General features: G+C 38.7%; 1 protein-coding gene across 9 annotated transcripts in view; it reads right to left on the minus strand.

The window, feature by feature from the left end:
* The window catches only part of PHF21A (PHD finger protein 21A), a 121,573-nt gene that overhangs the window by 17,028 nt on the left and 80,683 nt on the right, over positions 1 to 23,862 (minus strand). For 3 of the 9 annotated variants that reach the window (XM_039868036.1, XM_039867985.1, XM_039868008.1), the window contains 5 exons: positions 18,650 to 18,853; positions 12,580 to 12,831; positions 11,277 to 11,366; positions 7,730 to 8,023; positions 1,087 to 1,185 (listed from right to left, as the gene is read on the minus strand). In XM_039868036.1, coding sequence (XP_039723970.1) covers positions 1,087 to 1,185; positions 7,730 to 8,023; positions 11,277 to 11,366; positions 12,580 to 12,831; positions 18,650 to 18,853 — 939 coding nt within the window. The remainder of the gene's footprint in view (positions 1 to 1,086; positions 1,186 to 7,729; positions 8,024 to 11,276; positions 11,367 to 12,579; positions 12,832 to 18,649; positions 18,854 to 23,862) is intronic. The other 6 variants (XM_039868000.1, XM_039868027.1, XM_039867992.1 and 3 more) reach the window with 3 other exon arrangements.

The raw sequence follows: 23,862 nt of genomic DNA on the forward strand, positions 1-23,862 counted from the left end.
GAAATATCTGCTACTCCACATGCTTGCCCATGCTGTGCCACTGACATAAGATATCCTTCGGTTTCTTTTCACAAGGAAATTTTGCTAATAGCTTGATCTATTTTTGCTCCTCCAAGCATAATAATTGTCGGAAATTTTACGGATGATTTTACAAGTTTCTCAGCAATTTGCATGACTAGTACTTCTCTCTGGTTCACGTTTTGGTCCCTTCTTTAGAGATAAACTAAACGCAAATCCATTTCCTATCAGAAAGAATTATAATTTGTACTTGTTTTAGAAAACCTTCACTGGCTTTAGTAAGCCACTGCCTTAAAAAAATTACATGAAGCTTTGATGGCTTCATGCCACTATTTGACATGGTTTCATTACAAAGGATGCATTGAGGATAGAAGGAAATGGATCACTGGTCTAATAATATCCAACTATCAGATATTCATCATCATATTATCTGTCCAATTTTTATTTTCTAGCTACTTGTACAAAAGCATCAAACTAAAAATTTGATGCTATTTCTCATCTCAGAACATACAAATTCACATTCCATATTTGTACCAGAGTCATGTTGCTACTTAAGTTTATAATTCTATCCTACATTGTAGTACAGACGTTACTATTTCCATCACTACTCTCATGCTTCAACGAACTAGTTCTGAGCTACTGATTCATCTGGGATTTGGGGATCTAATTCAATACAATGGTAATCACAAAAAAAGCACATGTAACAACTGTAATCAATAATGTGTAATAGACCTTCGCTGAGTGAACTGAACATCTCATAAATGTTGGCTGAGACAAACAAAACATAATGATCAGTAGGAATGCAACAGGATATCTGGGGAAATGGTCATCAATCTTACATTTCAAATTTATAATGTGTATGAAATGCCTGCATGCCAGCGCATGGACACTCAAGGCCATACTCATCATCTACTTTGGGCCAACCTGACTTGGTGATAACATTATTGAATAGTAAAAAGACCAAAGAGGAGAAAAATAAAGTGATTCAGGGAGCGAGTGTCTCTCCTGGTGCATGAGAATGAGTCACATCTCATAGACTGAGCCACGCCTTTGGAGGGCTGGGCCTACCTGAGGGTTCTCCTCCCGTTTTGGTTTGGGTGCAGCAGGTGGAGTGATGGTGCGGCTCTCTGTTTGTTTCTCATCTGTTTCTGTGTGGGACTTAATTGTCTAGGAGAGGAAAATTAAATAAAAATTCAGAATTCACTTTTTATTAAAAGAATGAAAACATAGTTTGACTGTAGTCAACAAGAATTCGAGAACAACAACATACTAAAACTGGAAACATGGTGACACAGGAGGTAATATGGATTTCATTTTGGAAGAAGAGAAAAATGTAAAGCCCTAGTTGAAATGATTAAATTGCATAACTAGAGTAGACATGAATCTATAAATACAACAATTTAAATCATGCAAAAAGAAAAATCCATGGTTTAATTTCTTTGTATAAAAATAAAGGCTACTCTCTCTGACTTTAATGTATTTTAGATTGTAGAGACAGTTTTCCAGAAGCAAGCCCACTCCTGTTACATATGGATCAAGCTCAAGTCCATAGCGTGCGTAAGATCGGAATGTCAAAAAAACCTTACAAACGCACTCTTCTATTCTAGAACATTTACAATCACAACCTAAGAGGTTGCAGAACTACCCTCATTTGGGATATTTAAAACCTGTCTGTATCATCCATTAGAGGAGAGATGCAATTGCCAAGGAAAGGTCATCTAGCAAGAGGCTGACATCCTGATTACCCGCAACCTCACCTTCCAGATACATCCATTCTAACAAAAGAAACACCAGTAGCATTATCATCTTCAAACACAAATGGCAGCTAGCAAATTGGTAGACTGGGCTTGCAGACTATTCTTATCATGACCCAATGGATAATTCAGTTTATGAAGCCCTTTATAAATACTGAAATGATATTAGAGAAGTGGATATAAAACTGTAAACACAATCTCAATTTACTTTTTCAAAATTAAAAAAGCAGATGCTAATGGTCTTTTTGTATGGCAACAACAAGTAATTAAATGAGAATGAAACTGTCTGATTCTTGATGGGTAGGAGCCAAATGAAAGACTTCAGTCCTCCAGGCAGGACATCAAAAGTTCGCAAAAATCATTATGTTGTGAAATATCTTACTAGATCTGAAAAACTAACACAATCACAGAGATCCTTCTCTCTCCTGTCCACTTCCATATTTTCCTTCTGCTTCTCATATTATTACTTCAGCAAAGTGTAAGCACCTGCATTATCAATACTGTGGCAGCCATTGTTTTGGGGGCACAAACGCCGCCTTGCAATTTCTTCCCCACTGTCTGGTCATATTTCTCCTCTATAAGCTACTTAAGAACAGGGATTGTTCTATACACTTTCACACCCCTTTGTGTCTCGTACAGTCCCTCACGTGGAACAGGTAGACTGTGAAGAGATGTCGATCTTCCGAGTGGGGAATATGACCTCCCTCTCCCTCTCTCTCTCCCTCTCTCTCTTCCCCTCCTCTCTCTCTCTCTCTCTCTCTCTCTCTCTCACACACACACACACACACACACACACACACATTTTTGAACCAAAAAGGACACATTTACTCCATAAAACAAACCACCAAAGAGGGGATCACAAGGGGAAAGTAGTTTATAGTGACATTTTAAAGGTCTTGGGTGTCCAGAAAGCTTATTTTCATAACTCTCTGAATGTGGAAGGACAGGAGTCTGAGGGAGGAAGGAGACAAAAGGTCGACTGTGAGGGTTTGCTGCTCCACTCCAAGGCTGCGTGGGGTTCCCCAGGGTCGCTTACTCCCACTTCCAAGGCCGAGTAAAGCACGCAGTGGTCATGCCTCTGGGGATGGGCAAACCAATTCCTCTCCGCCAAGAAAGTACCCAGGGTTCAAATTTTCTCTCTCATGCAGAAGAGTACAATTATCTCAGGGTTGGACAAAGAACACCAAAAGCATGCAAGAAAATCAAACAATAGAAACACTGGGAAAGTGTTTTTTTCTCAAGGACCTCTCGCTCTTGGGGAAGCCAGCTGCCATGTTGTGAACAGCACTATGGAGACGCCCATGTGCTGAGGAACTGAACTTCCTGCCAGCTGCCAGGGAGCAGGAAGGTCTGCCAACAACCACGTGACTGGGTGTGGAAGAGGACTATCCAGGCCCAGTCGAGCCTTGAGATGACTGCAGCCTGGCCAAACAGTTTGAATGCAAACTTGTGAGAGACCTTGAGCCAGAACCACCCAGCTAAGATGCAACTGGATTCCTGACCCTCAGAAACTGTGTGGGATAATAAATATTTATTGTTTTAAGCTGCTTAAAACAGACAAAAAACATCAGGCTGAGAGTGACATCACAGAAATGGCAGAACATAGAGCTCAAGTAAGTCCTTCTCCTGAAGCATCCATTAAGTTGGCAAGACCAGAATAAACTTTTTAGAATGCTAGAATCTGATTTTAAAAGTTATTGCAACTATGGGGGCACTTAACTCAAGAAAGAGGCTGCCAAATTTCATTAAGAAAGCATTTTTCCTTACCTAACTATAAAACCCCATTCCCTAGCTGGGCAGAGGCTGTGGGGATGGCAACCCGTGTTCTTTGTGTGGCTTGCTGGTGCCATGCGGAGCAATATGCGGCCTTGTTCTCAAAAACTTGTGGTTGTGCATTTTGGCCTGTTGGCCTGTTTGGTGGCTCCCTGAGGAATGGGTCAGAGGCTGACCTTTGTTTTGCCCACCTTGGGCTGGAGTAGCTCTCCAGATGGCATCTGATGAAAGCACCTAAAGACACATATAGTATAAGACCTTACTTAATGTTGTCGATAGGTTCTTGGAAATTGTAACATTAACCAATTTTACTACATGCTAGTTGACATAAACAAGAGTTGAGTTCCTACGGTATATTTCTGTATATCAACTAGCCTACAGTAAAACTGGTTTCCTTATATGTCACTTTGCTTAAAGCTGTTCAACATGGTTAATTTTATGTCAATTTCACCTCAATTAAAAAAAAAATAGGTTGGGAAACAACGAAAAAAATGGATTAAGCTAAAAGTTTGGTCTCTATCAGAGATTATAATATAAACTCTTATCCAGAGCTGAAGCTTCTCTGCAGATATTATTTTTCACCTATATGGTATTTAAACAGTTACCAGGTTTTTAAAAACTAGGTGATTTCTCAAAATATTTGGATTTCTGGTTTTTCTTGAAAAAGTTTCCATATAATAAAAATTAGCTATTGTCAAGAAGTGGGTGCTTCCTTGAGGGGGAGTACACACGTGACTTCGCAGTTTACCACAGTCTCTTCCACTCTCTACTGTCTTCTTGACACCAAGGCCAAACTGTCAATTTTATCATGTTTGTCTTACTATTTCAAAGAGGAATTAAGGATAAAAGTGGGATGGTTCTTATACTCATGTTCCCATTGAAAATGGAAAAATAAAAAGTCCAGCCTGCTTTACTCACTTCCTGCTCCACACCCGTAGCTATTTGAATTTGTAAATCTTGTTCTTTTTGACACTGTAAAGGCAGACATAAAAAAACTCTGGATAAGACTAGAACCAAGTTAACCATTTCTACCCTAAATTCCAAATTCACCTTCTGAGACCTAGCTGCATGAATAATCAAAGTTAGGCACTTACATATACATACATGTCCAAATAGTTTCATCAATCAAGGTTAAATAAATTTGGATTGAGGGCAAAGCAAAACCCATCATTTGGTCGCTTGGATCTATCCTCCCGACAGCATCAGTACTAAAATGGAGGGTGAAGACTCACCAGCTCAGGTTTACTAAGAGGGAAGACTGGGAATTGGGGATAACACATCAGATAATATTCTCATCTTGAAGGCACTCCTTTTTTAGAATATATTGTGTAGGTTCCTATGCAAGGTATATAAAGAAGTAGGGGAATGGGTGGCAATCTGGCAATTCTCCCCACAGAACCTGCGATTTTTTTTCAGGAGCTGAGTGTTGGGACACACAGAGAGGTCTTGGTTGCAGGGGGTAGAACAAGGTGGATAGAAAATGAACGTAATTCCTGAGAAATGCATCATAGTCTAATGGACTTGAAGCGCTTTATCTCGTTCCATCATCAACAGGTGTTTAGCCCCATTTCTCAGAGTGCTAGCAAGGACAAGGGCATAAAGTAGTGAGGTAGGGGCTACAATATAAGTCTGTCTGGATTTATTTGCCTGTCTGCCTAAAATATGTTTCTAGTCTCAAAGCTCTTTAAACTCTACCTCGTTTTTTCAGAGCCACGATGTAATGTGGCTTCTCATAAAGGCTAAGACAAGGGACCTCTTATCCAGGGTGGATAAGGAGCTAGTGATGCCTGACAGGGGAAGAAGTGAGACCGCTATTTTTATAACTGACATTGCCTTCTCCCTTTCCTATGCCAAAGTGGGAAGCCTTTGACTACACACCTTGCCAGGCTTGCTCCCCTGGAGGCAGAGCCTTGATGCCTGCCCCAAACATACTAGAGGTTAAGCTCTGTGAGGGTACAGGTTTTGACTTACCCACCCTTGTATTTAGACACACATGGCATAGTAGCTGGCACATAATCACATTTTATTAAACTATCACCAAGGGAAACAGTAGAAAGAAGAAAGAAACCCACCTAGCCTGGTCACACAGAGAATGTTGGATTCGGGTTTTGATAACTCTATGAGCAGGCTGTAAGTGGTACTTCTGTGGCTACATGTTTACATTGCTTCACTCTTAGCCCATCTATGAGATCTCTTAATGGCTATAAATGTAATATTGGAAAGAAAACACAAAAAAGAAAAGAAGGATAGTAGAGAGATGTGAAGTGAGAAAATTCTGAGAACGGAGTCCAGTCTAAAGAGAATCCTTGCTGAGCTTGGTAACTGGTAGACTATTACGCCAGGTAGCCTGCTAAGCTAAAACAGCAATGACTAGGTTCCTCTATTAGGTCAACAAGAAGAGAGACCACAGAATTGGCACTAGAAAATAATTTTTTTTAACTTTTAAGAATTAATGGGTATCTTTCTATGACATTATGTTTAAAATGAAAAGCTCTATGAATGTGTAAGGCTAGGACATAAAAAGACATTCAAGATCTAATAAGAAAAAGGGCAAGTTACAAAATAATGTACATTGTTTGTAGTTTTTCTTTAAACATGTTAGTATGTGCATAGATACTATGTGAAGAAATAGAACCTAAAATGTAACCTAAACTGTTAATAGCAACTTTGAGGGTATAAAATTATGGAAGAAGTTTACTCTCTTCATAGATTATTACGGGATGTACTTTCTACAGTATACATTTCTGTAATGTTTAAATTCTTCTTTTACAATGAATATGTATTATTATTTCAATAAAAATATAAGAAATGTAGAAATAAAATAAAACTGAAAAAATTCTTGTCTCCTAAAAATATCTTTATCAAAAAAGAGGTCAAAGAGAAATAACATTAGGCAATCTAAAGTAGTTTTTAGAGCACGTTCTTTGGAACTCTAAGGCTCCTCAGAGGGGCTGTGAGGGCCAGCACAGGGCAGATGATCTCCAAACATGCCCCTACACAAACGCCTACTATGCCTGAGCATTTTACTTTCAGTATTTTAATACTGAAGTTCTGCTGACAGTTTAAAAACTTCTGATCTAAAATATGTGTAAGTAACTTTTTTCTCAATATTCCTTAAAGCCTGGGGTTCGAGGAGGCTCCCCGGGAACAGAGATGTGCCCTCTCCTGTGTTTTCTGAGCACAGGATTTTGGTTTCCAGCTTCTTAGTAAAAGGCCTGCTGCATTTATGAGCTGCCTGGGTGGAAAGCCGGGTGCTTTATGCATAATGTTCCTCTGTTCAAGAAGGCCAAGGCAGCAGGAAGCCTTCTTTTTCCCTACCATCTGGTCAGCCTCTCTGAATCACAGTCAGCCATCCAGAAGCAGAAGATTCAGGATCACCAGAGACTATTTTCAGATGAATGAGAACTCAAGCCTGAGCAATTAGGTCAATGACTTTTTAAAGCAACTTTCTGAAAGAGGATGATTTTCTTTGCAAAATTTTTCTTTTTCGTCATTGGTCTTTCTTTAAATAAAATACAGTGACTGCCTATAAATCCTTTTTCTTGTTTTTAGAAGTCTGTCTATCACGGACTTAAGTATTTTTGGAAGTTACCTGTATATTTCTCTAACCTCATTTTTTCAAGAGAAAATCTAGTTTTAGAAATATAAATAAAAGGCTTCAATGTTTGAGCTAAAATGTCTACATCCTCTAGAGTTAAAAGATGCTTTTTAGAGATTTTAATTTTTTCATTTAGCTCTTCATTATCTGTAATAACCAGGGAAAATCTTTGAGATGAAACCTCTTTCCTTCTTTTACTTATTCTTCCTGACTTTCAGAGTCCTATCCTCATTTGGATTCTTACCAGGCCAAAACTAATAATGGCAATTTCTGTTTACTGCCTCATTCAAATGTGCTCCCTGCCTGAGGATAGCATAAACCATCTGAATTTCTGCTTCAGAACCAGCAGGGGGAGCTCATTCACTCAGGACTCTGATCCATCTACAAAGGGGGATAATGGGAAAAGCAACCCAACTTTCTCAAATAAGAATGGACCTTCTGCATTATAGATAAATTAGGACATGATAAGCAACAGGTGATCAACAATGGTGCTGAGATAAAGGGCCGCTGAAAAGATGTATTTAGAGATAGCCCAGCCTTGATGGCAAGGCTGCTGTCCAAAGCAGGTGCATACTCTTGCCTGTACCTGTTTTTCAAGGCTTGGCTTGCTAAGCTGTACAGTTTGAGGTCCAGCGAGTCTGGTCCCTGGAGTAGCTATCACAATGCTGGTGAGCTGGGCCATGGGGAACGTTTTGGCTATTGTTGCAGTCTGCCCATTGACGACACGGACGGGATGAATGGAATTCTGGGAGGTAGGGAGGGTCGTGGGGGTGAACTTGGTCAGCATGACGGGCCTCTGGATAAGTTGAGGAGCTGCAAGCATGGGAGGAGGTGCTGGGGCAATAGGAATGTTATTCTGGGCCACAGGCTTGGGTCGAACCTATGGGGAAAGAGAACAATGATCATATTACTTAAAGAAATTTCTGAAGTCCTGTAAGTCTAAGACGTTGCCAGAACTTCTATACTACATATGTGAAATGTTATTTAGTACAAATATTTATGAATATTCATTTTGGTTTATCGATTATATAGCTCTCAAGATACATAATCTTACAAAAGACTCAGCAGCTTTTAAATGGGTCCAAATGCTACCCTAGAACGCAGTTCATCTGCTTCCAAACCTAGCTTCTTCTCCTATACACCATGCGGGCTCCTCAGGCTGAGGTCAAATGCCCAACCCAGAGACTGGTCCAACCCAGAACTTGTCCCCAGAGTATGGTAATAATACTGCCAATGACCTTAATCCACGTGCTAAATGTCTTCCTGCCTACGGCTTCGGTTCACCCCCATCTGTGGCCCTTTAACTCCCCATCTTGGCCACTCCTCTCGGTCTCCCTTGTGGGCTTCCTTTTCTTCTGTCCAATCCTAAATGTAAGTATTTCTCAGGATTTTGACCTGGAACCCCTTTCTTCCCCAATGTCCTTGCTCCTCCTGGGAGCTCTCACCCATCTCATGGCTTCACTTATCATCTTCCACAGTTGTATCTCACACATTTCTTGAACTTCAGAATCATATATTCAACTGCCTGTTAGACATCTACACTTGAAATTCCCACAGAAGTTCAAAATCAACATGTCTGAAACTCATCAATTTCTTACTCCAACCCTCTTTTCCTCCCGTAATCATCACCTCAGTAAATGGCCTTTGCTTGCTAAACCTGAGAATCATTCATGATGCTTCCTACTCCATCTCTGCTTCCTGAAGCCTTCTCAAATATGTCTACTTTATGCCCTCACTGCCACTACTCTACCTTACGTTTGGCTTAAAAGTGGCAGGAAATTGTGATTAAAAACATGGAGTCAGCCTTGCCTGGGTTCAAATCCTGGGTCTACCACTTACTAGCTATATAACCTCAGGCAACATATCTGATCCCACTAAGCTAGTATTTTTCAAACTTTCTAAACTGTGACCCTATGGGAAAAATCCTTTGCCCTTACGCATGAGAGTTTGACCTTCAGTTAACACTCTAGCTCTGTCCCCTGGAAATCTGATAAGGGTAAGAATGTCAACTATATTACCAGGTAACACTGCTTATGATAAAAATGACCTCTTATTGCTAAACTGAATTGGAATGGGGAGAATTATAAATACCTGATAGGACACCATGCTTTGGGCTTTCCAAAGTAGGGTGACTCTTATAATTAGGTGTGTCTATTGTGGGGAACCTTAATTCATGTGTATGAAATTGTTACAAGACATACTGGCCCCTGTGAGGCATAAGGCTTCTGTGCCAGGGTGGCTCTCCCACTGTCCTGATAAAGATCTCACTTCCCTGCACCTGAGCTATCCTCGGACAGCTGCAGAAACTGCTGTACGAGCACTGCAGCAACTCTACCAAAAAAAACGTCTGATGTCGAGCAAGGGCTGGCAAGCTCTGGTTTCCATTCTGTATCGTTCCAAGTGAACTAAGGCCAAGTGTGGCCCTTGACAGCCCTGTGAATGTTTAGCTGAACTGAAGATGACTCTGTGGTGGGTGCTGCAGACACAGAGTAGAAGACATTTCACTGTAACCAGTACACACATATAGACATATATCTCTATCTCTATAAAATAAAAACTTCTTGAAACAATACTTATGTGCTATGTACTTTAATATTTCCTATTATGTTTTGTTCGTTTTATTTAAAAACTCTGCATGTAATCCACTAAATTGATTTCACAGCCTACTAATGGGTCATGACTCACCATTTAAAATACATGGACTAAACCTTAGATTCCTTATCTAAAAAAGAATAATACCTACTTTCATAGGGTTGTTATGAGGATTAAAATAACCCATGTAGAGTGCCTACACAGTGTCACATAGCAAGAGTCTCTGACCATTAGCTATTATTGTTGTTGACAATATCCTAACTGTTCTTCCTCCCGACAGTCTTGACCACCTCCAGTCTATTCTCCACACAGTAGCAAGAAGAAATTTCTTAAAACAAAAATCTGATCATGTCAAGTACTTATCTGAAAATGCTTTAACAGCTTCCCACTCTTCCTGGGGTAACACCTCATACAGTTTATGAGGCTCGGCAGGCTCTGGCCTGATGGGCTTCTCCAGCTTTGTCTCTTACTCTAGCCTGAGTCAGCCACATGGCCCACTGCCCTTAGCCACACCCAATCTCTGTTGGTTCCTTAGGCTTACATGCATCTCTCCATTCTAGACTTATGGATGTGCTCTGCCCTTTGCCTGGAGCATTTTTATTCTTCCTGCAAAACTCTGTCGGGCTAACTTTACTAGGACTTTAGGTCTCAGGTAGAATGCCAACTCTTCAAGGAAATGTTCTGTAATACCCTTAAGAATGAGCTGGGTTTCCCTCCACGTGTTCTTAGACCACTCAGTACTCCCAGTGTAACTGCCTATACATGTGTCTGAAGCTAAGGGCAGGGAGATGTCTGTCTTAGAAACTGACACATCCATAGGGCTTAGTGTCTTTTTTGAAATACGAGGTATTTATTAAGAATTCATCTTATAAATGACTAAACCCACGTTATCTCATGTGAGCGTTACCTATCCCCACCCTGGAAGCAATCTAGAAATCACTTATAGCCACTAACTACAAAATTCCTTTCTCTTCTGGGGCCTCGGATAGGAATTCCCAGCCTTTCTACCAGGCAAGTCGACTCCCTTCAAGGTCCCAAATGGGGCAACTCTGACATCCTTCTAGTAGAATGGTGAGTTCAGCCCATCGCTGGAAGAATACTCTCAGGAGTATACGGGCAAGCAGAGCTGCTTGGGCCTAGACAGAAAGTCCCCAGGGTAGACCCCCAGTTGAAATCTTTATGAGCGAGGCTTTGTGCTTCAGTGTGATGCTCTGCCATCACTTTCCAGAGTAGAACTGAATGGTTTCTACTGGTTAGTTGGCTGTCGTTTCCTTCCTTGTTCTCTTTGGCATAAAGGTGGAAAAAAGTCATATTTACATTCCTGTCCCACTGGCAGGCAGGTTTTAGCTAAAATCTTCAAGTAAGTTAACATTTTAAGGTTTAAAATGGTGTTAGCATAAATTTTTTTTAATTTAGAAAATTCTCCTTTCCTCACATGCCCCTGCCTTTGGTCATTGCTGAGAAACCCATATGATAAAAAGGGCCCACGAGGCTTTTGGTCCCACCTAGCCTACCACGAGGTTTGTCATTGGTTTACTCACCTGTGGAAGAAAGTTTGGGCGTGGAGTGAGTCTAGGAGGAGGGATAAACTGTGGTACTTTAATGGGCTGAGGAGGTGTTGCCTGAACCTGCTAAAAAATGAGAAAGATACATCAACGAGAGGGGACAACAACTGTTCAGTATCAAAGTTAGGCATTCTAAAAGAATTGTCAGCATCACTATTCTCTAGATCAGACAATATCTGCTACAAGCTTTGGCTACAGAGTTAACCATCTGAATTAACACTGCCTAAGAAACAGTTTTACTCTCCCACCTGCATGATTTGCCCCATTACAGTGAACCAACCACACTTTTGCCTCCTCACATACCTAATGTAAAACACGCAGGCTCAGCAATCTTAGACAATTTCCTTTTTCCGACACTCAAGAACACTTGCACTTACAAATTTTAAAAATCAAGACTGGATCCAAAGTAAAATCAAACTTGCTGCCTGGTCAAATGGGTTCTTTCCTAACTTAAGCGTTTTATCTAAGTGAATGAATGGCTTTATTCCTATAGAGAATTTTCTAACTCTCAGTAGCTGACTGAGTTATCTGGTTGCTTCTCTAAAGATTCGTGGGTAAGTGGTGAAGCTTCACTTTATTGCTCTCTAGTTTCACTCATCACTAGTCATCATTCAAAAGCCATCAAGAGCTCTTAGCTGTCATTTTAGGAAAAAACTTTTAAACCACAACTTGGATTTATTTCCAAGTTCCTGAGAACATCAGTTTCTAAATGTTTTACTCTAGAAATCTCATAAACAATTTTGTTCAAGTACTTCTTCCTTCAAGGGATTTTTTTTCCTGATAGACCTTGGACATGGACACTATTAATTTGTGAATTTCTTGAATATTTTTAAAGTGCCCCAACTAACTCCAGTACTTCCTGGGTGCAGTCAAGGGATAGTGAACTAAAAAAATTCAGCAAGGAGTTTCCTGAATCAGTAACATAGCACCAGATAATTTAAGAACTCAAGTTTCACAGGAAGGGCCGTGGAGAGGAGGGAGAGATACATGAAACTGTGTATGCTTCTGTGAAGGACATTTTCCCTGTTCAAGTCAAGTCATACTTTGACCTCAGATAATGTACAGAGTGAGTTTTGGTCCTTGATGTCAGGACACCTCCATAGTTATTCGAGTAGACAGTAGGAATGGTATATTCCCTAGTCAGCCCCAAAGGGGAATGTGGTATAGTAGAGTGATGGAGACTGAAAAATCCAGCAGGAGCATAAAATGGATATACTCTACAAACGCATATCCTGAACCCTCTCATGTGGGCACACATGAGTAGCAGCTGCTGGCTTACCAGAGTGACTGTGTTTTTTGCCACAATTTGGACAGCCTCTGCCCCAGGCCCAGTGACCTTACTAGACGTCTGGAGGTTGACTGGTGTGTTCTGCACATCAGTGCTGAGCACAGCCTTCTGACTGTTGATGGCGGTCACCATAGCAATGGTAGGTCTCTGGCCCACAACAGAGGCAGGCATGGTCGCAGTTGCTGCTTTCAAGACGAGAGGTAGTGTCTTTGTGGTAATCATAGAAGCTGTAGTTACAGTCTTCTAGGAGACATGGAGAACAGATATTAGGACACTGAAGTGTGATCCCACTAAACAATACACTGCTAACCCCCAGAGGAAAACAAAGCAATAATTCTCATAATCAAGTTTCTTGGTATAACATTTCTTTTGTGTACATAGAGCACACATTTTACTACAGAGAAAGACAATCCCTAATCTGCCAGAGTTCTCATTTAGCTTCATGTTCATAGTAATAACTGCAGACTAGTATGAGCACAGGCTTTTCAACAATGAATGGGGTGGTTTTACAGACACAGAATGAGTGTACCTATTTTTTCTGGTTTTTCTAATTCTTTGCTTGCTCTCAATTAATTTAAACTTTGAAGAAGTTGGCCATCTCTATCCTCAATTGCTACAACCTCATCAATAGGAAGAAAGCCATCATATAATTCTGATTATCTGCCTTCTGTGACACAAAGGCTGGGACAAAAGAAATGTGTCTTCATTCTTTTGAGTGTCACTCTAGAGAGGTGGAAGGGAACCTCACATGAGGATTAGCATAATTGTTGTCTCAAGGCAGGAAATCTCAAACACTAGATAATAAAACCTATTAACTAGCTAGTATAGTAAATACTAGCTCTTGATACCAAAGGGGATATGAGTCACTACCTATAATCTTTTCTCTGGAGAACTGTTGCAGAAGTGATCAAAGATCCAGTGAAACGTGACAAGGTAGAAGCAAAAACCAGTCTCAAAAGGCCTTATAGATCAGAGATGAACTGAGGTGAGAGAGCTTGACTGATATTCCATAAGTGCTATTAAGCTTTAAAGCTGTATTTTCTAGACTATTTACTAGAGTAATTAAAGGAGCCAGTTTGAGAACAAGAAAATATGAATAACCTTATTACATGGCATATACACCTATTTAGTGTAACCATTCAATCAAGATACAGATATTTCAGGACCATGATTCTGATTTGATTTGGTGATTCTGATTTTGATACTATCCTACCTTTTTATTCTTACTTTACACTTGCACTGTCCAATATGGTAGCTACTAGCCCCATCTGGCCATTTAAATTTAAATAAAACAAAATAGAATTAAAACATCAGTTCATCAGTCACACTAGCCACATTTCAAGTGCTGAACAGCCACATGAGGCTAGCGACTGGACTGTGGAGATTCCCAACAATGTAGAAAGTTCTACTGGACAGTATTGCTCTAAACCAGTGAAAGGAACCCAACTCTCCCCAAAACAGATCTGGACAAAATCCTTTATGAACTTCTATTTCAGAGTCTATGTAAGCATTTGTGTATTAAGTTGTATGGTTCTAGGTAATTATTTCCATTTTCTGCTTTAAAAACATACACATAGGCATGTATCACTTAATCTTTTAATATCTTTTTTTCTTTTAACCAAAAATTTAATGATCCGGCCTCATCTATTCCATCACAGCTTCATCAGCAATCTTTATTAATGCTTGCCTTTAAAATTACCCAGTTCTTTGTTTTCTCTAAGTCAACAACACAGGAGTAGTTATTCTCCATTCTGTTGCCTCCACAAATGTGAAATGGGAGTAAAAGGGGACTACTAATATTTATTTTGGGGGTTACAAGTCATCTACTATTTATCAGTGATAAAACCAAAAAAAGCTAAATGCTATTTATCATTAGGAATGTTATATTAGTATAGCAGCAAGCACTGACTTTACATTACCAGCTATTCGTAATAAGTGTTTTTAACCCAGTATGATATTAGCTCTATCTTTCAATTTAAAACATTTAAATAGAAAGAACTTTTGAAGTGGTAACAAAGTCACATTAGATGACATTAATCCTGGTGTCACCATGGGTCACAGAAGTGAAGCTCTAATCAGCAGAACTCACTGACATGAGTTTTAAAAACAGTTGTACATGTTATTGCTTTAAAAGAGGTCAATGTACTTTTGTTTGAAACATCCTTGGTTCAGGTAAATCATTATCCATATTTTGAATAACCCTAAAGTGATTATTCTAAAAAAGTGAGTTAAAACCTCAAACTCACCTGAATTATATACTTACCATCAACTGCAACACTTAAAAAACACACAAACCTAACAAGTTTATTCACATCTTAGGTTAGCATTTTTATTCTACTTTATAAATATTCAGTTGTGGCTAATTTCACTACATGTATTCTAGCACTTTTATAACACTTTTTATATTATGGGCACAAGACCTAGAACTATATACATCAAAGAAAACTTTTTGAAAAATATATTTACTATTCATTGATACCAGGTACTGACATAGGTATAGCTTAGATCTTTTTTCCAGGTGTGGTGCTTATTCTAAGTATTAGGAATATAAACCAAGCTCTCGGATTGTTGTCGAGTTTAGATGACAGAGAATCTAGAATTTTGAAATCCAAACCTAATGAAAAGTTTTGAATTGTTCAGGCAGGAGGAAGAGAAGACGAAGAGGAAAGGTGTCCAACAACAAAGAAAATTATTTTTATGGAAGGTGTGATTAGTCCTTGGCTGGCTGATGCTGTCCAAGTAGTATCACATCAAGAGAAGATAGCAGTTTCCCAACACTTTGGTGAAGGGGTTCTTTAATTCTGACACAACCCCAACTGCATGAACTAGAAATTAATGCCGGAATAAATGGCAAGTAGCAATAACAGTAAAATCTTTTCCATTTTTTTGCTGTTATTATTTTAGTGTACCTACAAAGCATGAAGTATTGATTTAAAATAGACTCCAATATACAAATCAGAATTTAGAGGGATTACTATCTAATTAACTTCCACATCTATTTTAGACTATTTTCTTTGTTTAATTTTGAAAGTAAGGTCACTGATGCACATTCAAACAACTACAAATAGAAACCCTGCATTTCTGTCTATAAGGGTTTATTTTCTGTTCGGTTTTGTTAATGGCATACTTCTCTACATTTGTATTACATCATAAAAATGACAGGGTTGTGAATGTAAGTTGAAGGGTATACCTAAATTCAACTGTTTTATTCTTTCATTTTTTTTCTGTAGATGGAAAAAATTTCAAAGTACACATACAAGCATGAGTTGGAATTAACTAAGTAAAGGAAACTGCCCCTCCCAACTCCCTCAAGCCTTGGTACATGCTAATCACCTGACTGAGATTAAAAAACTTTCTCTTCCTAGCATCTCTGTCTAACCATGCTGACTGCTACTTAATATGCCTTTCTGAACTCAGAAATTCAACATATGCCATATACAACTTCCCATTTATTCTTGGCCTCATGAATCTTTAATTACTCCATATGACTGTCAAGAACCCCAAAAGTTTTGTCATGCATGGGGATGGGGGGTGGGGGTTGCACAAATAAGCCTCTTCCTACTTTTCTGGCTTTATCTCCTTTGCTATCATTTCCTGGCCATGCATTTACTCTTCTGATACCATACTTTTATTCACTGTTCTCTACACCTATGATGCTCTTCTCTCTGTGTCTATCACTGAAATCTCACTTATCTGTCAAGGCCCTGCTCAAATGCCATCACCTTTATGAGACACTCTTTGATCTATCTAGTCAAAATTACTCTGTCCTCTGGTATTTTCATTTTGTTCTTCTTTGTTAACTGTTTACATCTTCCTCTCCTCTAAAATTTTTAAATTCTTGAAAACAGAAATTCTGTCTTATTTGTGAATTTATCCTCTACATTGCTTAGCATAGTGCTTACATATAGAAGAGACTCGATAAATATTTACAGAATGAATGAAAATAATTATCATAGTATATAAGATCCTAAGCAGGGACCATTATTACTTCTTTGTATATCAGAATCTAGCACATAGAGAATGCTCAATAAATACTGATTGGTAGTTTACTGTAAAAACAAAAACCTAGAGATCTTTTGGCTTTTAACATTAAACATCTACACTAAACAAAAGAATATAATACAAAAGAAGCTCAACTAAATTAATTAAAGGTATCAGGTGGGATACCAGATAGAGAGATGCCATTTACACAGCACTGTTTGGGCATAGCCCCAGGCCTCTCACTGTCACCATCCCAAAGCAGCATATAACTCAAATTACCAGGAAGGGAAACACAAGTATTTTCTATGATTTGTGTGACATGGAATATTACTTGAATAGGAAGTTTCCATGGGTTAAGAGAGAAAATTCTTGTGTACCAGGAAACAATGACATGTGCCACACTCCTTCCATGTAATCACTTTCTGATCAAACTGCACTTTGGAAAGAGAACAACCTAACTCAACTCTGTTTAAACCTTCAACGAAGTAATCTGGCAGGCAATCTTTCAGAAGAAACACAAGTCCTGGTCAGGGGATTTTAAGTTTGAATACTTAATTTTCAAAATGCCTTAGGGTGGAGATTAGGGTAAAAATTGTGTAGGCTGCTCTAGCTATCTGATTTACAATAGGGATTCTTCTTTTCCTTCTTTGGCATTTTACATAACGGTTTTGTTTGTTTGTTTTGTTGTTGTTGTTGTTGTTATATGACAATATAGAAGAGTAGTGAATGGCCAGATTTTTTACCGAGAATATCTGGGTTCAAATCTTGGCTCCACTACATACTACGTATATGATTTTAGGTAATTACTTAATCTCCTTGTGCCTTAGTTTTCTTTTCTAAAAACTAGAGATAATAATAATGCCACCTTCCTTATTAGGATTGGGGTGAGGATTATGTATATTATATATGTAAAGCACTCAGAAGATTATCACTATATAGGAGCCTCTATTAAATGTTAATTCTCTTTAGCAATTTTTAGTTCTTTTATAAGGAATGCATTATTCACTTGCAAAATGTTGTATATAAACAAATATGACGTCCATAAAAAGTGAAGAATCAAATATATTATAATATCTTCCTCTACATATAAAGATATAGTAAAGACTAGGTGTTGGCAGGTAAGAGATGTCCACACTTAGGCTTCAAAAGATCCAAGTCCTTGAAATCATGTACAAAAATGAGTGTATGAAGTGTGAATGTGTATTTTTCTGGGAATGGGATCCAAAGCTTCTGACAGAGTCTTAAAGAGGTCTGTGACCTCTAAGAATCAAGAACGACTGTTTGATTGTCCCATTTTAAAAGTTTGACCCATATTACATCTAAGTATGTAAAGATCAAGCTTGAATAATTTTCTTGATTGACTGTCATGTCCAAATATGCCCTTTTTGTGTATCTTGATCGCCTTGCTATCCTTACATTATGTGCTAGTTTAAATACTCTTTGCAGGACAATCATTTGCACAGCTATACCAAGTTAGAATGTTATTAAGCTTCTAACTCTTTAGTTCTAGTTTGGACCTGTAGCTTCCACTTCAGATTTCCTTCAGTATATTAGAACAGGATTCATATTCTCTTGAATATGGTCTAAGAAATGAATGTTTTGTTTCTATGAATAATGGAAATATATCACCCTTCTAAATGCCTCTTTCTACCTGGTCCCAGGGGCACTGACCCTGAAATATCTCCACGCCTTTTTGCTAAGAAATCCAGAAAAACGATTCCAGAGGTGATCAAGTCACACAGATTTTTAGAACAAGTGCAAACAAATACTCCAGAAATTCAAAATAAGACTTTACTTCTGTTCTAATACAGAGAAGAGATTTTTCTTTGTCATCGACTACCATTCCCTCCTTCTTTGGAAAAGGGGGAAATCATTTAACTTTTGCTCCTTAGTAATGTTTCCTTCTGATAATGAATTTCTAGTGATTCTTATCCCAGTTATAATACAAAAAAGTAAACAAAGTAACTTTTGTTTAGTGACAGTTGAGCTTTATAAAACCTGAAACGGGACCCATTTCTACATGACCAATAACAAATCAATCTGCAATACGAAGCCTGCAGAGCTCCAGCCACACTTTTACCTGTGAAGCAGTCAGATTGGGAGAGGGTGCAGCCGACTGGGTGTGGTGGTGGTGGTACTGCTGCTGTTGCTGTAGCTGCTGTAGTGGTTGCTGCTGTGCTGTTTGTAGTTTGTTTTCTGATTGTGGCAATGGCTGTATTTGGAACTTGTCTGGTTGTTCTTGCTTTACTATCAGGTTCTTCCGTAGCTGTTCAACTACTCTTTTCTACCAAATGAAGACAAAAAGAAATAAAATCTATCAGAACGGTGTTCTATTATTCTCTGACGACTTTGATCTGAAACTTGTTACAATATCTAAAATTTAGATTTGACAAATTAGAAACCCATGGCATAAGAAACGTTTATATATAAAGGGAAACTGAGGCACACATGAGAAGAAAAGCTAATAGAAGTCACACTAGATCTCAGATTTCATGACTAATATTAGCTTAGCATGTTAGGTTGGAAGGGCAGTATAGGGTAGCAGTGAAGACGCGACTCTAGAGACAGACTGACTCAATTCAAACTTCAGTTTTGCTAATTACCGGCTGTATGATGTTGGTCAAGTTACTGTAAAAGGAGGCGACTACCAATATCCTCAGCGTTCTTACAAGTACCAAACAAGCTCCTATATGCAGAGTACTCAGAACTGCGATCGGCACATTTTTGGTCATTTTTCTTTTTGCATCTGACAACATAGATACCAGCCATACTAATTTCTGTTAAACAAACATCATGTATCTATGCCAGATTTAAACATTAAACAGGCTTTTAAGCCAAGAACTCTTGATCTCAGAAATATGCAATATAAACAATAAACATTCTAAATTACTGAAATGCACAACTTATGAGCAGGACTCCTTTGGTAGGCTAGGATCTGGAGAAACACGTTTAGGCAGAGTAGACATTCAGTTACATGCAATAAAAATTCAAAATTAAGGTTTCTTAGATTTTCTAGACTTTGTTCAAATCCAAGAAAAATGTATACTTGGATACCTTCATTACTTTAAAATACATTTCAACAGGATGTAAGCTCCATGAGGGCAAGGATTTATTTTGTACAGTACTATACTATGCACCTAAGTCAATGTCCTCATTCTCTTTATATGATATGTAAAGTGATGCAAATGGCTCAGAGAATATGTAAAATCCATTCGGAGCCAGACTTGGATTCCAACTCTCCTGCCCTAACAGATGAAAGAAAGTATAAGCAGCACTCCTCTTGTATACTTTCAAGTGGGTTCACTAACTCAGGTTTGTTATTTCTGATAAAAATGGATTGCTATTTTCTAATGTAGATTATGAATGGAGAAAAAGAAGTGAAAGATGATCTTTCAATAAAGAGTTAAATAAAATCAAAGGATCAAGGTTGATATTCGAATTCTTGCTTAAGATTCTAACCAACTTCATTACACATACCGTCTAAAGCAGTGGTCCCCCACCTTTTTGGCACCAGGGACTGGTGCTTCTATGAGAATCTAATGCCTGGTGATCTGAGGTGGAGCTGAGCTGGTGATGCTAGTGCTGGGGAGCAGCTGCAAGTACAGATGAAGCTTCATGCTCCCCTGCCCGCCGCTCACCTCCTGCTGTGTGGCCCAGTTCCTAACAGGCCACAGACCCATACTGGTCTGTGGCCTGGGCATTGAGGGACCCCTGTTCTAAAGAATCCCAACCTGCAGGTTACCTGCTTAACATATTAGAACCTTAAAATACTGAAAAAATAGATTTTTAAAAAACTTAAGTCAATACAAAATACATTATTGAGAGAATTTTTACGTTTTTATTACTGATTCCTTTTAGGCAATGAAAATGTCACATGAAGGCCATTTCTGGGGTGGGGGGAACGTCTAGCACTTTCTCTTTCAGTAGTTAAATATTAAAAAGGATTCAGAGTCCAATGTCTTTGCGAAAACCACCTGCAGAATAAAAATGTAAGTTAATAAAAATATCTAATGCTTATAAAAATTAACTTTCAAGTCTTCGAAGTCCTGTTTCTCAAGTACAAATGGCAGAGTCATTGAACCGATAGAGTTTAGGAGAGGGGAAAGTAATAGCAGTGGTGCTACAGGTAATTCTGAGTATCATAGGTAGATTTTATTGCTTGGTAACTGCTAGAATATTAAGACATTTAGCAATTAAAGAATTATTTAGAGTTGCTTTCAATCTCCCCCCTCCCCAACATCTTAATCAGCATTAATCAACCATATTAACAAACTCGCAAAAAATGTAGCATAGCATACAGAGAAAAGAGATTCCAACAACTTTCACTAAAAAAAAAAAGAAGAAGAAGAAGAAAAAACTCAACAGCTCAAATCAGGAGGAGGAGAGAAACCAGGAGGAAATAATACAACACAAATGCGACACTTGCCAAAAAATAAATTTTGAACAAAAACAGCACAGGAAACTAAATAATTACTATACCAGGCACAAAAGGGAAGGGTGTTTTTCTCCTCTACCGCCATCCTTAGGAAATACAGTGTGCTCTCTTACTTACTGCCCAACTGGGGTAAACTACAAGCAAGAGACAAAGCCCGGAACCCACTCCCAGGGTTGTGTACAACAGAAGGGAACAGTAGGGGAAGGAAAGAGAAAGGGATGCAGGCTAGAGTACTCTGCAGCCATATGGCTAGAACAAGGTGACGACCAATCAGAACCAGAATCAGGGAAGTGGGAGTCAGTGAGTCACACTGCATTCACAACTGTTCCTCCCCCAGGGCCTGAAACAAAGCCTGTGGAACCAAGGGGGCAGGGGAAGGAGGGTTCAAAATATTTGCAAACTTACATTAGTCCTTGAGAGGAGGAAAAATAAGAAAGAGAGCTGTGCAGACTGGACACGGGTCAGATCGTAGGAGCTGGGTAAAGTTTTCTTTGAAAGAAGGCTCTGGTATATTTCAGAGTGCTGCTAAGAAATGCATCTCTCCTGTACTTCTTGCTATGTTTACCACAAGACTAAAAGAATATCAAATGTGTAGTTGTGCCTATCTGTGAAATTTTTTTTAAAAAATCAAATTTCTGGGGTAAGCACTGATGTCTTCCATAACTTAAGCATCTATCACTGCATTTTGGAAACCAATGGTCTAAAGTTAGGTAAGCGCTGTAGTGAAGGTGCTCCTTAGGTGTACAGAGGCCGGGCACACTCTTTTAAAGACTGGCTAAAGAAAGAGAGTTGTTGAATATATTTTCTGGCTTTTCCAAGTCCCACAGTCCAGTCTTGTTCTAGTTCAGTCCTGAAAACACGAAAATCACATTAACCCCAGCAGGACCCTGATCTGAGTCAGTACCAGTTCTGGGTGGCAGCAAGAAAAGACAGCCATAATATTTCATAAATCTTAGTTATATGGTATCAGGCAAAGTTACTAAGTATCCTCTCGTCTCCACAGAAAGTAAGTATACTTTTACCATTATGTGTTTTAAACAAAGAAATCAACTTCTGCTGATCATTAATGAAAGTTATGCTGGCATAAACAACTGGATACCTTCGATGTTATTCACATATAAAGGAGACCTTAAAATATAGCTAATTATCTTGGAACATTATCCTGAAACTGTGCCATTCATCATTCACTAATAAGTTCAAGAGAGTTAAAAGAGAAAAAATGAAGAAAATGAAAGAGGAAATGCTGGAAAGAATGAAGGTAGAAGGGAGGGAGAAAAGTTAATAACTTATCTTCTCTCCTTAATATATTTTCTATAAACAACAGGCCAATGTGCCAGGCATCCAGAATGGCTAGTACCGCCCCCTCCAATCCATCTGCCAAGAACTGCTTCATAAACCCAGCATGTTAATTCCAAGCCTCAGATTCCCTTGGCATGCACATCACTAGGTTTCATCAGGGCTTGTTCAGGCAGAAGAGTTCAGAGCCTCTGACACTTCAAGTCACAGTTTCTGAGACAAGGTAGTCATGGTGATCAATTCTGTGACATTCAGCGAACTATAAATGAGTTTGCAGAACAGCAAAACAGATTCCTAAAGAAAAATACAAAAGTTTATAGGTCTAATTCAACTAAAAATCAGGTTCTTGTTTTCCTAAGTCAGTCATTCACTCCAAGGTCCATGGCCCTGGTCAATACAGAAGAAAGACAGAGCGAAGGAAGGCCAGCTTCTACCCCTCCAACTAAGCCGCCAGTTTATTTCTATCAAACTCACACAAATTTTGGAAAGCTTCTCTCAAAAGAAACTCCAGTCACAGGCCCTGCCCTCCTGGATGTCGGTGCTTTTAAGTTTTTGCTTTTCCACAATTTGTTTGTGTTCTAGTTGGCATTATCTCTTTTATATCAATCATGAGAGGGCCACACCCACTCAGACATCTTCTTACATAGTACTGCCTTAAAAATTCATCCTTTTCTTCACCCTTCATACTTTCACTCTTCATACCAGAGGCTGATAGAGACTTTTGACTTCACAAATCCAGAAAGTCAAGAACAAATCTTACCCATCTTCATACATAAAATGTGAAAAAATTTTCCAGGTCTTCAGACTAACCAATTGCTCAAATGAAACCAGAGAAACTAAAATTTTTGTGTGCAGAAAAACTAACATGGAGAAATATATATTTGCTGATGAAGTTAGAATGGATTCGAAGAAACAAAAACTTTCTACTGTCTGACTGAAATTCAATCACTGCATTTATAAGTAACACTAATATTCATCAACAGTAAAAACGGAGGAAGGAGATATGATGACAGTCTTCAGAATGCTAACACTAATTATCCTCTAAAGAATAGGGTATGTTACTGGCATAACAATGACGAAATTACAATCTAAAGTAAAAGGTATGTGTTACTAAATTAAGTAAAGAGTCCACCATTTTATGAACTAAAACACAGGGAAAAGAAGCAATAAACTCTAAATAAGCTCCTTCTTAATGTAGTAAGTGAAATGCAATGGGAGAATATGTGTGGAAGTTATTAGAGGGAATGTTCCAGGGGAGACATACAGGACAGAATTCGGACAGAAGAGGAGGAGGAATACTGGTGGCAGCAGCTATAAAAATATACTTAGCTAAACATAATTGTGCTTTACTCATTTTGTAAGGCACAAGAAGGTTTCCCCCAAACTCCCCAATGTTCAGTTTCAGGGTCAGAATCAGCAAATAGCTTCTAACCTTTTAAAATTCTTTAAAAAGGAATATACTCTTTAAAAATACCACCTGTTTGGCAGAAGCAGTATCTACAACCTTATCTTACACAGGGAACTGTCTGTATATATGTTGTCTACTAAAGAAAATGTTTGGT

The sequence above is a fragment of the Pteropus medius genome, unplaced genomic scaffold, assembly GCF_902729225.1.
Source record: "Pteropus medius unplaced genomic scaffold, Ma_sr-lr_union100, whole genome shotgun sequence".
NCBI lineage: Eukaryota > Metazoa > Chordata > Mammalia > Chiroptera > Pteropodidae > Pteropus > Pteropus medius.